The sequence below is a fragment of the Saccoglossus kowalevskii genome, chromosome 19 (assembly GCF_978046115.1).
Source record: "Saccoglossus kowalevskii chromosome 19, keSacKowa6.1, whole genome shotgun sequence".
NCBI classification, from domain to species: Eukaryota; Metazoa; Hemichordata; class Enteropneusta; family Harrimaniidae; genus Saccoglossus; species Saccoglossus kowalevskii.
Genome location: NC_140659.1, coordinates 6,412,487 through 6,431,039, shown reverse-complemented (window position 1 = coordinate 6,431,039; position 18,553 = coordinate 6,412,487). Strand labels below are relative to the sequence as shown.

At 33.3% G+C, this 18,553-nt stretch overlaps 1 protein-coding gene across 1 annotated transcript; it reads right to left on the bottom strand.

Annotated features, from left to right (window-relative positions):
- Positions 1-520: 520 nt before the first annotated feature.
- Positions 521-17,674, bottom strand: LOC102804433 (prolactin-releasing peptide receptor-like). Its single transcript, XM_006813466.1, has 4 exons — positions 17,213-17,674; positions 14,538-14,942; positions 925-1,140; positions 521-679 (listed from the first exon to the last, which is right to left on the bottom strand). The coding sequence occupies exons 1-4, from the start codon at positions 17,672-17,674 to the stop codon at positions 521-523; spliced, it is 1,242 nt and encodes a 413-aa protein (XP_006813529.1).
- Between the last annotated feature and the right edge of the window lie 879 nt (positions 17,675-18,553).

The following is an 18,553-nucleotide window of genomic DNA, read 5'->3' as shown; positions in this document are numbered from 1 at the left end:
CAATCAATTTTCGACGTTGTAATAAAACATTTTGGAAACGTGTCAACGAATATATCAACCTTTCTGTTCTTATTAGAGTTAATTAGCGCAAAGCCCCATGCCGCCATTGTTTTAATCTGTGATGACCCCAACGTTCAAATTTATGATACAGCAATGCTGATTGGTGGCGCCATCTCCTTGGCACACCCAATTAAACGATTAAATTTAACTGCAGTGAAATACAGCTTTTCCTAACACGATCACGCACGGGTTCGTGGGCCGGTTATGAATGGCCGTATTTAACGGAACCGTGCGATTCGGACGATGATATATATATATATATACTGCGTACGTAACCTTAATATCGTAGAAATAATGTCATTTTATCCCTCTGCCATCAATTGTCTCCTGACAGCATGTCTCAGCGCTTCCGTCAATGTGAAGTGGACTGTCGTGATTGTTGACATACGTAATTATTTTAAAATGAAGATTATCGCGTATAATGAGTATGAAGTTTAAGAATCCTTACATGACGGCGTCTTTAACAGGACTCGGATACAGTAGCATGTGTTGTAGCAACATATTTACTCTTAAGATATAATGATGTAGTTGTCGTCTGCGTCGTACTCGATCTACGCTTAGATCTACCTCTACGTATAACAGTTCTTCTGCATATCGAACGGAAGTGAGTGAAGTCCCTCTGTGAAATAAAATAACACAACACGTATATCGACTAGACGTAGTAAAATACGCAACTAAAGTACGTAGAATGCATATGCTACTAGGATTACAACCCAAGCTGAAACAAACATGCCCATCATGCATCAAAATGTCTATCCAATGATTGAAACGATGGCATCGCTAATTATCACAATCATTTATCATAGATGGTGATGTATCTAGTCAGAAAACGGTAATTAATGTACTCACCCACAGGTTACCTACCCTGAATTCATCGTGCAAACATGTATATATGATAGGATTCAGACAACTATGTGCCATGGCTACCCAGTGTGCGCACAGGAAGACCCGTATCACAGAGCCATGATAGTACGGCGAATTGCGGTATTCGTCTTTGATGGATATTACCAAATTGAATGTATTAATAGGCAACCAACAGATTCCAAAAGCTAGGACAATGGCAACCAACATTCGGATCACCTGTAAAAATATACATTTATCACAATATTTATCAATGGTTTAACAGTGCCCGTCACTCGCGTATAATGTTATTGTGTAATATTATCTTCCATGGTATATGCACAACATTCATGGTTCGTTGCAGTTCTGTCTAAAAAAATATTACAAGCCGTATAATATATAGTTTTTGACAATATAATGATCTATTGATGTCCGGAAATCAAAACTACGGAAATCAAAACTACGGAAATCAAAACTACGATCTGCCTGGCGATGCACAGACAGGATATATTTATATATTCAATACGAGTTAAATTTATTCATATTATTTATTAATATTTTTTGAGACTGATATTATCAACTACCGCCATATTTCTTATTAAGATGGTCAACGGATTCCTAGCTGTAACTAGCAACTTCAACTTATATACGATTATCAGCAAACATTTACATGTCTGTGATGCAACCCATTAATGTACATCACATAAACGTTACCTGGTTACTTGGAAATTAGACGTTAAAGCGAGCTATTTTGGTAAATGGAGTTTTGGTAAATCTAAATGTTGAAATATTAGTGTTGAGACTGCTCGCATAACACGTTTTCAATTTTCCCATTTTTGTCCTTAGACGTCTAGCAAGAAGCATGTGTCTGGAAGCTATAGAAAGGATAGTAAATTGTCTTACTGATGACTAAGCACAATAGTTCAATAGGATCCGTGGTAAATTATGGTTAAGCTAATATAATTGTACATCCTAATATATTTGATAAGATATTTTGGTCTATTTTTGGATAATTTGGTAATCGTGTATATTTTCCTATTCCACTGCGACCAAGTGTATAAGACGTTAAACTAAAAGAATTCTCTCACAATAATATAATTCCTTAAGATGAAACCCAACTCTGAACTGGGATATCTGGTGGGATTTGTGCGGATGTAGAAAGAGCCGCGAAACAGTTAGCATGGCCGACTCTCAACTTAATTTTGTATAAAATAATGTTCATTGAAAACAAAGACACAATACAAGTGAATTAATTACTCGTGGAATCAACGATTTCAAAGGTCCACGACAAATAGCCGCCTCCACACATTAAATTGAAGGGAGCGCTGAGGCGTGGTCCTAGGAGACGATTGCTACTAAAAGGCGACATAAGGACATAACAAAATTATTGCAACGTGGCTATCATTTTATGATTTCATATAATAAATTATAATATAAGAAATGATATTTAGATTTGATTTTTGGAATATATAAGTTGTGATATGTTAAATCGTGTATTGAAAGAAGCCACCAGAGAGTGATACGGTCACTTAAAAAGTCAGTTAAAAAGAATATTCTTCTTAGAACAGGAAACCATATTGTATGTATGTGTACATGTATGTACGACAACCAATTAATTTTTAATAATTTTTTTATTATTACTTTTACTTTTGATTCTCATGAAGCTTGTAGATAAATTCACACAGTCCGATTACACGGTTTCGTCTCCATTCACCCCTCTCTTCACGATAATATGTGGAAAACGTACGCTATTATACCTTGAAAATCTCAGATGGTGATTGCATATCAATTGCTTGTCAAGTTGATGTGTTTAGTCTAGATTTCTCCATTACACTTTACAGTGTACCAACTTGTAAGCGCCTCCAAAGAGCCAGCATGTTTGAATATACATTCAAAGTTGAACTAGTATACTACTTATAGCAGAATAAAACCACTGAACGGAAAAACACGAAAAGCTTCTTCTATACAACGATTGGAAACGGTTCGATTTACAATTGTTGATGGATGTGGGCAGGGAATAAACCGTCGATTGAAAAAAACCTCTGATGGTATAGTAGAATTTTTTTTTTCATTTGTGATTGATCACCGGCTGTAATAGAATTGAGCAACAAATATTTATGCAACGGAAAAATGTTTTTCCGTCACCTAGGCATACATGTTATTCGGTCTAGCAGTATAATTATGACATCCATGACTGCGATCGACACACCAGCGTTGCTCGAAAATAATACAGTTGGTTGCTGATTTTGATGTACTAACAGTCTAAGCATGAACACTCCGGGAAACTATTGATATTGAGCAATGAAATGTATTCGAGCTGAATATAACCATGTACACGGTACCGCGACTTACCCCTATGCCAGTTTAATAATAAAAACAGCAAAAATAATAATGTGTTATTTTTGTATGTATTAGTATATATTCAAAAAATCTTAATGTATAATTCCACAATAAATTTTCTGCTACGGGAATATAAAAGATGGCGTACTTTACTCACAACTTGTTTTTCATTCTAACCTTGCGCATTCACGCGGAACTGTAACGTTACTGACACCTCCCACGCGCGCGTTGGCGTAAATACGCGCTATTTATACTGAAAAAAATCTTGATGTCACAAATGTGTGCACCAAGAGACAAACAGCTTCAACTGACAATTTTTTTTTTAATTCAGTTGATATTTTTAATTTGGCAATATACTGTTTTGCAGACCAAATATCCTGATTGCAAATTGTCATATGAGAATCAAATATCTGATGTAGATAAATTAATTATAATGTTTTCCTGAAATTGTTGGATTTAGCGTTAGTTCAGTTTTATCAGATAGCGTTAGTCGCCATTTGCTGGCACATGACACAGTGTTTCATATGTGAATTGTTCATATCTGTATTTTCGAAAAACAAATATAATTTTGTGTCATCTGCGTACATGAGTTACTCTATGTTGTTATTATTGATGATGTCTCTAAACGATGGTGTATATATTAGGAAAAGAATAGGTTTTAGGACCTTTTAGTCTCCTTTTGGGTATCATAGAAAGATTTAAAGAACAGTCAATCATTACTGGAATACTGTTTTGGTCATGTTACTGCGGCTTTGGTATGTCCAGTATTTAGACGATTGAATTGCAGATTATGGCCAACACTAATTGGTCTATATTCCCGAATGGGCGACTGAAATCGCAGTGTAATCTTCCACTTTCGAAAAACATATATCATTCATTTCTTCTAATTTGCCAATTGTAAACACAATTTAGATATAATTGATAAAATTTAATTAATACGCTATTTCAATTTATTCCCTATATTGTTAACTATGTACAATTTGCTTTCCTTGAACAATGGTAATTTACTGACCAGAACAATTTAAATTAACCGATTACGAAATAAATAATTTACAGTGCTGTGTGTTTAAATACTTATCCATTTTGCTCTAAACTCTAAATTTAAATTTAATACTTTTACTTGGCTTTAGATCTTATTCGCGTAAAGTTTACATAAAGAAGAGGTAGCAAAATAAATAAATAAACTAGTTGATATGCTTGCAAATGTTTAGTTAATCTGAACAAAATGTGTCGAGATTAGAAAAACCATTATCGGGAACATAAGTGAGATTAAAGAAAATAAATATGACATATAGACAATATATTTACCCTATGAAAAGCGTTTCTCTAACAGAAAAAAATATGTTTTGTTGAACACATCTCGACCAGTTGCGTGTAAGAACACGGGTTACATTCTTGATTGCTATTCTATGTGATGTCTTTGAAATCCGAATTAACTCACACCTCAAGAACGGTTAATACGTCTACCCATCTGTGTCTAATAGTGTCTACATTGCACAAATCAACATATTCATTTCGCCATGCATGACTGCCACGCGGATATCAATGTATGTAATTTTATTCAAACGTCAGTGCTAGTCGTGCCGCGCATACTCGATATGTGGCTACACATCGCGTGCATTGGCGGCGGCAGTCGCCCCCTCAAAACAATGTTGGGGGGCGTCTTTGTGTAAGCAAAATTTGTCACTCACAATGCAGGGATTGGCGTTTCACAGGGTCTAGATTTTAAAATGTTTTAGAGGGAACACGCTGCAGACCTCCTTCGGCGCAAAGTTGGTCAGCAGATGTCGCCCCCTCATGCAAAAAGTAGTGCCGCCGCCTCTGGCGTGTAACATACGTTGTCTGTTCAGACGAATTTCGAACACGCGCTGCCACAAATTCTTTTCAGCCTTTTCCTGTACCAATATTTGAATAAACTTTGATTTTTGGCATGATAAGGTTTGCAATTTGGGGTTTAATCCATAGACAACAGGGACAAATTGCGTGAAAACAATCTCCCGGTGATGATTTGATTGTGTTGTAAAATAGCTAGTTCAAGTCCAATGTGTGTTCATACATGATACATGGTTGTGAAGTAGTTACGTATTGGGTACAGATATTGGTAATGGTTAACATAGGATAGTATGTAGATATTCTATGGCCAGACATGTTAGTTAAAAGTTGTGAAAAATTGTTTTGTGAATTTTAATTTTCTGTTGTTAACGTTTCATTTTCATCCATACTTCGTTTTATTTAAAGTTTTGTTTTTGATATATTTTTTGTGATTTTTAGGGGCTGATTTTGAATAGAACATGTCTTGACATTGCTATATATGAGAAAAGTAATATATTTTCTATCAGTCACGTGGTTTGGCCGCCATCTTGAAATTTATGCAAAATTGACCAAAAGTTTGAGCATTTGTTTCTCAAAGGTGCATCCACAGATCAACTAAATAAATATGTATATGACATGGGCGGTCATAGCATCATATGAAAAAAATAATGACATTTCGAACGTTCACTTGGTTTGGCCGCAATCTTTGATTTTGTGAAAACAGGGAATGAGAAATTACATGTGTTGTTTTGGCCCGATTGGTGTGCACATTTGTATGTGCTTGCTACTCCTGAGATACATTATTGCATCTGAACGGCACATGGCTAGGTCCTGTAACTGAGCGCCCATGGGGTGGGGTTTCTCTCCTCATTAATATGCATAACCTTTATATCTCAAACACTGCTGCAATTAGGAAGATGAAAACTACATTATTAAGATGATGCTAAACAAGAGCTCACACTAAAATACCATATATGGTCATGTGAACTCATTAATATGCATTAATGTCATATCTGAAACACTGTTGCAGAACGGGACAGACAACCAGTGCCATAATGAAGTAATCAAACAAAAGACTAATATAAAAGAATACCATATATGGCATTGTAACCTCATGGCTCCTTATATATTCTAAAAACCATATCTCATTACCAAACCAAGTAAATAGAAGGAACCCGTCAACCTCATTGTACAAATCATTCAAAGTACCTTAATAGCAATTCAGTGACCACTTAAATTACGGATTTCATCTGATAGCTTGGGCCCCTATGACGCTGCTTGCAGCTTTAATTTGTTTCCTTTGTTTCAACTTCATTTTTCTTATTGTTGTTCATAACTATTAAGAACGTTTCTTTTCTTTTTCTTTTTCATTTTTATTTTGGTCTTGCTATAAATGAGCATTAAATGTACTTAAAATTGTGATATACAAATGTTGGTTTTGTTCACATAACAAGTAGTGTTGAAACCTGTAATACAAATGTTTGTCAGTTTTCGGCTATAAATAGCATAGAAATCCGAACTCTATGTTTATTTTCCGCCGGGTTTCTGGACTAATTAACTGAATCACGGTATGCACGAAGTCATACACACATAAACATACATATATCTTATGCCCAAAACTGTAGGGCGTGTATTAAAACACAGTGACCATCTCGTAATAACATATATACATGTATATACATGCTAATTTGAAACACTACAAATGCATCCCATTTAATTACATGGCTGTATGTGTACGTACCATACTTTTAAACCTTTCTAGACATAAATATAAGATATAAATAAAGTTCTTAACAGTAATGCTACGGGTGCAAAAGTATAAGTAATTGCACAAGTTAGATTGTGGTCTTTATTATTCTGAAAAGTTGAAGTTAGTTGAACATGTGAATGCGGGTCTTCAAAATTTTCAACATAATTGAATAATTACTTGAAAACGTCGCATATAAATTCATTTATTTAACTTAAACAAGATAATGAGAGTATACAACATTATTTATTCCATCATAAATAAAATATTAAAACCTAATTAGGAAATATACTTCCACGGCCGCTCGAAAAACCAGTGTCATTTATCTAAATATCGATTAAAAACTATTATTACAACTGTTCTAATAACTTATGTTCTTATAGGGTAGTGGGTTTCTTTACCGTCTAGTCAACTGTATTTATGTATATAGAGTTCAATCTGGAAATGCGCAGGTATTTTGACATATTTCGTCTGCTGGAATTTGCAACCTGGATTGTTTATTTTTTCGCCACGGAAAACCAGACAAACATATGTTGATAACAAGCAGTTTGGTGAATGTGTTTTGATGTGAAACAACTGGTCTTAGTTCAGTGGTTGTTAATACACAATCAGAACAAGTAATAAAGGGGATGTCATTAATTAACATGGACGACGGAAAACGAAAGTTGTTCGATTTGGATGGAAGGTTGAACGTCAATTTCGCAGTACATTAGAATATCAAAAATATGCAAAAAGTGATTTAGTTCGGACGTAAAGTTAACTTAAAACATTTGACATATGATACCAAAACTAGTAACTACGAACGCCTTCGTTTCTTATGTACCAGTTTTAACGATCGACGGCCTCTAAGGAAAGGAATCTTTCTTTATTGTAGTTTTTGTAAGCCATGTCTTGAAGTTTCTTGATGAACATTGGTATTTTATTTCCCTATATATTACATTTATTTTCTAGTTGTAACCAGCATTATAATGTTATATAATGTATTTATCTTTTTATTTTTCTATTTTGCTTTTTGTTTAAACATTCTTTTATTCTTGACTTTTTTATGTATCACTTTGCTACTAATTTTTTTCAGTATTACTAATTACAACAGTGATTTAATATTTTGTTAGTATCTTTCATTCATATCATTTCGTATCTAATATGTTATCATTTATGATGTCATTCTATTACATGCATTGTTCAGACAGATCTTCTCAAGTATTGGCCGAAATCGGTTAAAAATTAAGGGGATTCGAAAAATTTATGAGAAAAAAATCTAACTAATCACACCAGAAATTTTGATATAACTGACAGATTTTCTACAAAATTGTTGTGTACATGTTTTATAACACCCTTTTGCATTATATCATACCTAGCAACCGTAACCATGTCAAAGGCAACCGTGCTTAAAGTGCCCTTTCCTGATGAAGCTAAGAATAGTATGGCACAAAATAACATATATGTGAGATCCAGATCGTACTGTTCCCTTGTACATACTCTGGATATGGTATGGTGGTCAACATATCTTATTGATATATGGATAAAAGTACACTAACCAAATATATTAAATATTGGTTATGGATTACCAAGCTTCTCTTGTTCTGCTATACAATAACTTGAGGAATATTATATATTTCCAAATATATTTTTTGTATGTTCGAATAGCTCATAAATCTGAAAACTTATAATTATGCAAATTTATTCATACACCAACCCACAATAAAGGAGTGCAAATGTTGTCAGTCAGTTACCTAGAACATGAGAAAATTCCTATAATGCGTCCAACGTTAAAGGTACAAACTGGGCTATGTGTTCATTTCGTTGTGACCATGAAAACATTAACTTCTAATTAGTGTTCACAATTTATAATGATATTGCAAACAATTTTGAACAATAGAAATGTAGCTGTCCCAAGGTCAAGTTAAATTTCACTATATTCTTAAAAGTTCTGCTAATAAAACATTTCATATTCTATACGTATAACTAATTAAAATTTGGTTTTCTAAAATTGGTTTATCAATAGAAATGTAGCTGTCCCAAGGTCAAGTGAAATGTCACTATATTCTTAAAAGTTCTGCTAATAAAACATATCATATTCTATACGTATAACTAATTAAAATTTGGTTTTCTAAAATTGGTTTATCAATAGAAATGTAGCTCTCCCAAGGTCAAGTGAAATGTACGTCACTATATTCTTAAAAGTTCTGCTAATAAAACATTTCATGTTCTATACGTATAACTAATTAAAATTTGGTTTTCTAAAATTGGTTTATCAATAGAAATGTAGCTGTGCCAAGGTCAAGTGAAATGTCACTATATTCTTAAAAGTTCTGCTAATAAAACATTTCATGTTCTATACGTATAACTAATTAAAATTTGGTTTTCTAAAATTAGTTTATCAATAGAAATGTAGCTGTCCCAAGGTCAAGTGAAATGTACGTCACTATATTCTTAAAAGTTCTGCTAATAAAACATTTCATATTCTATACGTATAACTAATTAAAATTTGGTTTTCTAAAATTGGTTTATCAATAGAAATGTAGCTCTCCCAAGGTCAAGTGAAATGTCACTATATTCTTAAAAGTTCTGCTAATAAAACATTTCATGTTCTATACGTATAACTAATTAAAATTTGGTTTTCTAAAATTGGTTTATCAATAGAAATGTAGCTGTCCCAAGGTCAAGTGAAATGTCACTATATTCTTAAACGTTCTGCTAATAAAACATTTCATGTTCTATACGTATAACCAATTAAATTTGGTTTTCTAAAATTGGTTTATCAATAGAAATGTTGCTGTCCCAAGGTCAAGTGAAATGTCACTATATTTTTAGAAGTTCTGCTAATAAAACATTTCATGTTCTATACGTATAACTAATTAAAATTTGGTTTTCTAAAATTAGTTTATCAATAGAAATGTAGCTATCCCAAGATCAAGTGAAATGTCACTATATTCTTAAAAGTTCTGCTAATAAAACATTTCATGTTCTATACTTATAACTAATTAAAATTTGGTTTTCTAAAATTGGTTTATCAATAGAAATGTAGCTCTCCCAAGGTCAAGTGAAATGTCACTATATTCTTAAAAGTTCTGCTAATAAAACATTTCATGTTCTATACGTATAACTAATTAAAATTTGGTTTTCTAAAATTGGTTTATCAATAGAAATGTAGCTGTCCCAAGGTCAAGTGAAATGTCACTATATTCTTAAACGTTCTGCTAATAAAACATTTCATGTTCTATACTTATAACTAATTAAAATTTGGTTTTCTAAAATTAGTTTATCAATAGAAATGTAGCTGTCCCAAGGTCAAGTGAAATGTACGTCACTATATTCTTAAAAGTTCTGCTAATAAAACATTTCTTGTTCTATTCGTATAACTAATTAAAATTTGGTTTTCTAAAATTGGTTTATCAATAGAAATGTAGCTATCCCAAGATTACATTTAAACGGTCTGCTGATCGATTTCTTCAGACGTGTCCAGCAAGTTAAAATGAATGAACAGATCAGAACACAATTAAAAAAAACAATGGATAGCCGCGCTAAGATTAATAGATTAAGTACAATAAAAAAAGTTTACCTTAAAATGTTTACCTTAAAATCTGAAAAAGTGGCTTAAATATTGCAATGTACGTTACATCAGTAACAGTCACATGAATCGGTAAGCGATACTTGTGATCGAGTCGCGGCATATATATTTTTGTTTGAAACAAGAGCAATAGATCTTTTCGGGTCGCTAAAACTGTATGTCCACCTCTGTTGGGGAGAACATTTGTGTAATGTTACCCTCTATGCTATGTAAATCAGTTTGCACCAATTGATGAAAGCCTCATGATAATGATAAACTCTTGCTTATTATGTGAGCATAGCAAATGCTTACTAATGTATAACTGAATGATGGGCTTGTTATTCACAACAAATGATGGGAACAAATTACGAAATGAAATGGGATACCTTCGTATACTCGTAATGCCTTGGGTACAAGATAAACACATTCTGTTTTTATCATTAATACATTGACATATATGAAACACGGAATAGCTACTGACATTATAAATAATGAGTAATGGCTTTCAGCGCTTGATGTAAACTAATTTACATAGCATGGAGTGTAACATTACACAAATGTTCACCCCGATGAGTTGGACATACAGTGTCAGTAACCGGAAGAGCTTTTTTCAACCGAGGCGTTCAGGTCAACCTCCTAGAACTGAATGCATGTGTGCATATATATCACAAGTTGAGAGAGTTCAATAGCAATAATTGAATTTTATCGAGTTGTATCATGGTGTATATACCTAATTTCATGGTCATGAGGTAAAACAATAGATAATGCCACAGATGGTACACTACGTACACTACGAAATATAGGAGAGTGATCATAACCTCACTGAATGTGTCGCGTTTCATTTGCAATTCGACAGGAACTTAATTTCATATTAGTAGCAGATTTAGACCTGATGCATAGACCTTAGACGGAAATGGGCGGCGAGATCTCATTGAGAGCATGAGAATTGGTTTTGTCTCCAAATAGTGTTATATTTTCCCGTCATCACTACCGCTGTTATAAATATAATTGGTACATAGAATAGAGCAACACTAGACTGTAAAAAATTAACACTATTTTTGTAGCAAAATAAGTCACGTGACGTTCTCGCTGTCGACGAGATATCGGCGGCCATGTTGAATATTAAATGAACAGGCACAATAGTAACTTTGAACTGAGTTGCTAATGCGAAATTGTTTTAATAATATTACAATTCAATATTAAAGAACAAAGTAAAGCAGTGTCATCGTCAAAAAGAGCTAATATTCTATGTCAATCTTCGTCAGAAAATAAAACACAAATCAACGTACCGTTCCGTATAAAATACAACTATGGGCAATGAGAGTCACTGGGAATGTACAGGGAACGGCATATTACATGTGCATGTCTAGTGTGCTTGCTTCAAACAAAATTATGTATGCCGATTATAAGTATCGCTTAACAAATGTCTATCCATTACTTGAAGTATTTGTATTTCTACCCAAAGAATCATCTAAGTGTGTGTATATTTCACTAGAAGATTTTGGCATTTACAATCACATAAAATCCGGGTAGCTAAATATTTGCAGACATGAAATGGATACTGCTCAAGCAGAAAGTGTAAACATTGTGTGATTCAGTTGTTTTCATCATTAGTCTGCTATGGCAGTAAAATATGGTGTTTGTGATCAATTATTTGTGCAATGTGCGATGCATCATATCTAATGGCGCATAATGACATTACGTATCAATTTCTCTGAACTATGACTTACGTTCATGGAGGTAACATATATCATCCTTATGACGTCGATACGGTAATATTGTGCCATGTGATAGGAGTTGATGGATTATGATAGTTTTGTTATTGTTATTATAACTTATCAGTGCGACATATTCAGGCATTCGCAAATATAAATTGATATCGGTCATTTCGAGCACTGTTTCCTTAGGAATTGTATAACTGATTATACCATTAATAACTGTGTCGTTGCCAACATTTGGAATTTAAGGCAAACCATATCAACTGACTCATTTAATTACATGATTGTACCAAATATCCCAGCATTAGTTTATTTAATAAGACAATTATCTTTCCAACTAGTATCTATATCATGACTTCAGTCGTCAATGCATTTAGGCAACACGGGAGTCTTCTATCCTTCTATCGTTCAGAACATAAAACCTAATACTCTCAGAGAAACAATTTCTGTATTTTGTGATTTTGTTCCTCTGGATATGTTGTATAACGCGATGAATTGGATTTCAGTAAACATTGGCGAGATGAGGGGGTGTACAATATACAATTGTCAGTGTGAACTATCGCCAAGTAACGCCTTAGACATAACGGCGCTTGACAAAAGAACCCCCTGCATTGTCCTTGTGTGTACCCTGTCCCACAAACAGTGCCAATGTATCAGTGATGACGCTTAGATGTTTTGTTTTTGTCCATACATAGTGTCATACCCAACGATACAGCAATGGAAGTCACTTCTCTTATTAGTGTTTGCATTTAAGCCTATGTATAAATATAATATAAGCGGGTCTTGTTTGGACATCGTCGGTAACAGTCAATTATAGTGAATCGATTACAGTTGTTCGGATTCACCATCAAAAATAATTCGGAAATTAAAGGACTTGCAACTGAAAAAAACCTACAAATGAAGCACTTTAATATTGCGTTTCTTATTGATATTAAAGGCACTCCAGGAGCGCAAACATTCGTCAGAAGTGCAAATTAAATGTCCTTACTAATACCCGTGCCCTATTAAGTATGCAATGGTGACGAATCTAATCGCTTGGGTGCTGATTAAATAACAAACCTTTATATTTTCGTTTACATGGCAACGAATTCCTACCTATTACCGATTGCAACAGCTAAAGAGAAAATCCATCTATAACTTTTGTAGGCATAAATAGTTAATCAGTCCGAAAATGTTGTCTTGCCAACCAGATCCAAATTTCTAGCACAATATAATCGATAGTTTCCAAAGAACCCCTATTCTGAAGGTTTACTGAAAATCAAATAATTATTTGTTGATTTATGATTATTAAAAAAAATACTGAAATTGCAGTTTCTGTGGTAAAAAAATAAACTTAACATTTAATGAATTGTAGTTTTCTTGGGCAAATGTTATAAAAACACGTTCAAAACTGTTTCAGTTATGAATGGAAGATACTTCCTGAAATTGTTTCTATGGCAACCATATCTGACTCTCTAATAAAGAGATCAATGGCAACAACTCGATAAACGATAATTTGTGGGAATCCATTCTTAAGTTTTTGAGTTATAGATTTACAAATTTTTTACATCATCTGTGCCAAAATCTAATTGTTTTTTTTTTCTCTCAAGTACACTCGCTCCTAGGAATTGTATAACTCGTTATAACTGTATGGATCATCTTCACTAAGCAACACTAAGAAAAAAAACGTTCTTTCTAGAGTGAATAAAAGTATGCTTGGCACGTTATCACTTCAATGATCTCAAGCGTGTGTTAGAATGTTTCTTGTATACAAGTCTCAAAATGAAGCCACGTAAGTCGAATGTAAAATGTAATTCTACACACAGTGAATAGTGTTTAAGATAGCAACAGGAAAAAAACTAGTTAAATTTTCAACTGTGATTCAGAACTAAGAATGCTACTATAACACTCAAGATAGATTTGTTGGTGCAATGGTCTGCTATGGGTAACCATTCAACTTTCTTCAATTTAACAATATACTTATGCTTAATAAGGATTATTTTATTCCGAAGAATTTATTCCTGGCATTGTTATTTTACTTGATATGTCCTATAATTTGTCTGGACATTATCTGCATTCCCACTACGTTCCTCAACAATTACAATGATGAGAGATACAGTCAAGAAACTGCCATAAGGTCACGGGGCACGATTGAATTTACTATCTACAAAAGTATGAATTTACAGAGATCACGCGATAATAGGTTGAGGTCAACGGCCGTTTTATTGAGGCGTGTACTTTATTCCTAGAAGAGCCCGAGTACAGCAGTTTTATTCGCCTTGAAACCTGCCTCTACAATCCACCTGGAGAATATATAAAGAATTTGTTTCTACCTGGTAATGAATTAGCGAGTTTAATTATTTTATTATGTTTCGTGGATGTTCTATTTTCGATAGTGTACTGAATTTTTTTTATAGACTATTATTTTTTATTAAGTTTTTAAGGTTTTAAAAGTTTTTAAATATATGATTAAAAAAGTGAACAGACTCACCTTAATTTTTGCCCGTGAGTGTAATGCATCACGTTTCCCATTTGCGTTACCAGGTAACTTTCGTTTCCATAATACATACGCCACTCGTTGATAACTATACCAGAGTACCCCGAGCGGCATGACATACGTTATGCCTAGAATACATATTTCATATACAGTCTCGTGAAGAGAAGAATTCCACCATTCGTCACACTCCCACATTATAGTGTTGTTTGAATTATCGGTTTTCTTGACGCGTGCAAGAACTAATTGCACAGTGGATAAAGATGCCGATATTGCCCATATCATTAGTAGAATGACGTTTGTGTGGGGCCTGGAAACGTGTCTTCCCATGGGTCTCACGACAGCCAGGTATCGTTCTATCCCAATAGCAGTCAACGTGAATATACTGACAAATGGGGAAAGCTGAAAGATAAAAATACAATATAATAAAGTAGTTCTGCTTCTCGTTAGTATATTTGTTTCTGATTACAAAATATGAGAATATCTCTGAAATAGAAGTGTTTGCTAGCAGTGCGTACAAACCCGGGATAATTTAAATACAAACACGTGTTTCAATTCACATGACAATTTCCATTAACCATGGTAAACTATTTTTAAACCAATACTTGGCTACTGTAGCCTCTAACCATTTGTAAATGTGAATCCATTTTGAAGCGAACAATCGTATCAACGTATTTAGGCAGTTTCTTAATTATTAATGAAACGAAAAAAAATACTAATTAAATATAGAACATTGCAGTGTCAGTTTGAGTCATGTAATTGCAACCGGTAATTGTCAAACAAAGAGGTATATTATCTTCGCTAATTGTCCGTTAATCAATCCGCTAAATTTACACATTTTACCATGATGAACAAATGCAAATGAGTGATAAAAATGCAATAAAAAGTTATAATTAAAATCATCTAAATAACCTGATATCAAAACATTCTCATTATAATATTCAGGTATATTATTGGACCACGTTATGTATGCGGGAAAAAGATCGGGTCGTTGAGTAGAGAAGAAACTAAAACGAGACGAGCAATTAAATACTGTTACAGTTAATATCTGTACAAGTAGAATTAGAAAGATAACATGTAACTTTTTATTATGTCACTATACTTATATCGCAAAAATCTACGTGTAGGATAGAAACCAGACGTAAAATAAACATGAAGCCTGATAACCGAATATATTTTTTTTTCTATTATATATTTAAGTTAGAAGAGAGTGGGTCTTATATTTAGGTAAGCAGTTGCAAAATTGAAAGGTTACATCATGTCTTATTACAGACGAGAACAAATGCGATTTTTCTGTTACACAATTCATAGTAGTAAAACATTAACAGTGGATTTACAACAAATCCAATGTGATATTAAAAAACACAAGAACAAAATTGGAAATATGAAAAGAAGGATGAAAATATTAAATTAAATTAAAATGATAATTTACAAGTACAAAATAAAAGTAATTGTAATGAAATATATAAAGAATATTTTAAAATCAAAATGGGCAAATGGCAATATAAATAGATAAATGAAAATATATGATTATGGGTGGAAATAAACCCTAAATTGCCTACTTTAGCGGTTCATACATCAAGGTTTATTCAGATATTATGACAGGAAAGGGCTCTATACATGGTCAGGTTTTTCCGACACTGCATTGACCATAGTTCGACTCCGTATTTTCAGTGATGAATCCGAACGTTGTACAGCAGGAACAAACATGGATAAGAACCATATTAAAAGGGTTTCTTTCATGTGACGATGAAATATGTAATTGGATGCTACGCCATATTTTTATTGCCTGGGCGTTTGTGTAAGTGTTTCCTTTTTGAAGCTTTATTCATTCAGTGGTCGGTATCACTCTGACTTTATGCACAAAGACAGCGTTGTTTGTTCGCCATTAAATCTTGTTATCGTTTTCTATTATATTATTGTCTAATTTATTGAGACTGTGGCTCGTCGGGCACTTGTTGTAAATCACGGTATTGATGGTATCTAACTCAATAACTCAACTTAATCTTTATCTCTCTCATTTTGTTTCCTCAATGTATATAAAACTAATCTTCAGTTGAACCCGTTTGGACGACCAATTATATTATAAATATTTCGTGGTATGAGAATTATTAGTGTGTAAAAATTATTGTTCAGTATACAAACAAGCACCCAATTAATACTTGTAAAACAACTAAATAATAAATTTGAAAAAAATGAGAACTCATTCTGTCAAATGGATCTGTGAGTGTAACTTGTTTATTTCAATGGGCCACATCTTATTATTTGTGGATTCAGCTCTAATATACTCTCAATTTCCAATTTTCCTGGCCGCTCTAGGCAAGACAAAGTTACAACATCAACATATTGTCTCTATTCAGGGGGAATTTCAAGATGAAATGAGACGACACATTTCATTCATATCACCAAAACTAAACTGGTGAATCCATGATAAAAGCAAAACATTATAGGGACAGCAGCATTATGTTGCCCATTATGGAAATGAAAAACCATGTGACTTTGCACGCTCAAATACACCATCAAGTGTCATATTGAATAATAGGTCATAAATATTTACGTATAATGCTCTCACAGACATATGAGAAATATATATATAACTGAGCGAACCTTCGTGCACGGTTAGCCGTGAAAACATGCTAGATGTCACACTGGCACTTGACGCAAATACTTACATGCTGTGTGAAAAATATAAGGGGACACAACACTTCTCCAAATATCCAACGTCTTAACAGGGCGTATACGAAGGTAAAAGGCATACAGAACACTGCCATCATGATATCGGAAATGGCCAGATTGATCAGGAACTTATTCATCTCTAATTTGGCTCTAGATCCAGCGGCTAGAACGCGAATAGTAACAATGTTGCCAACTAAGGCTAATGTAATTGTCAAAGTATACACGGCAATCAGAGCAGTTCTTCCAGTGGTGGTGATATCATTTTGGTCGCAGAAAGAACGGTCAAAATCTTCATATAGATAGGATGAGAATAGATGTTCCTCACTAGTAACATTAAGATGTATGTAATCGGGAATATCAACAGCACACGTCTGTGGATAGCAAATACATTCATAGTAATCCTTATAGTCGATGTAGAATATATCAAATTCTCGTGCTCCTTCAGTAGTTTGCTCCATATTCACTAAGATAAGGAAAGTGTCACGTAAGCCAATATACTTGGTTGGTGCAGCAATTGTTTTTTGTGCCACAATGTTGAACCAATTAAAGTACAATTTTAACTGTTCATATGTAGGTAATCAATACTTCGAAACCTTGCATGTTATCCCGAAGCAATAGAAACGCCCACGACGATATTTGAAATGTACTCTCTCAAACAACGGTGAAGGAACTGATCAGCGTACGATGACAACGAGGCTGTAAGATTCGTAGTCCCGGATGTATATTTCAATTTGCGTACCTAACGGCGTAAAGCTGGAGATACGAGACAAAATGCATTTTATAATCCTGGATCTTTGTCGGCAGCTAACGTTTTGAGAAATGTCTTCATTTCATGTGTTAAAATGTGATACATAATGTATATTCACGAGGCAGAGTGAATTAAAACAATAAATCTACCCCATATTATGCTTAAATTCACATATGAAATCGATATCCAATAACTCAACGTCTATATCATTTGTAAATGCAATTTCTTTTTTAAACTCAATATTTCATTTCAGAAATATATTCAATATAACTTTTCGTAAAATGTTGTTAGTAGCTTCGTATAATATTATAGTACACGCAATACTGTTTTGAAAATTGTATATTCTATTTTTATATTTTATATTCTGTATATTAATATTATTATTCATATTTTGTAATAATAATTAGACTATAATTCTACTTTGTATATTAAACGTTTCATTTACATTTTGAAAGTGTTTCAACTTTCATTATTATGACCTGACGTTTTTTGAACTTTTATTATCATGTCTTGAAATTTGTTGACCTTTCATTGTTATTTCTTGAAATGTTTTGAACTTTCATTTTATGTCTTACCATTTTTTGAACTT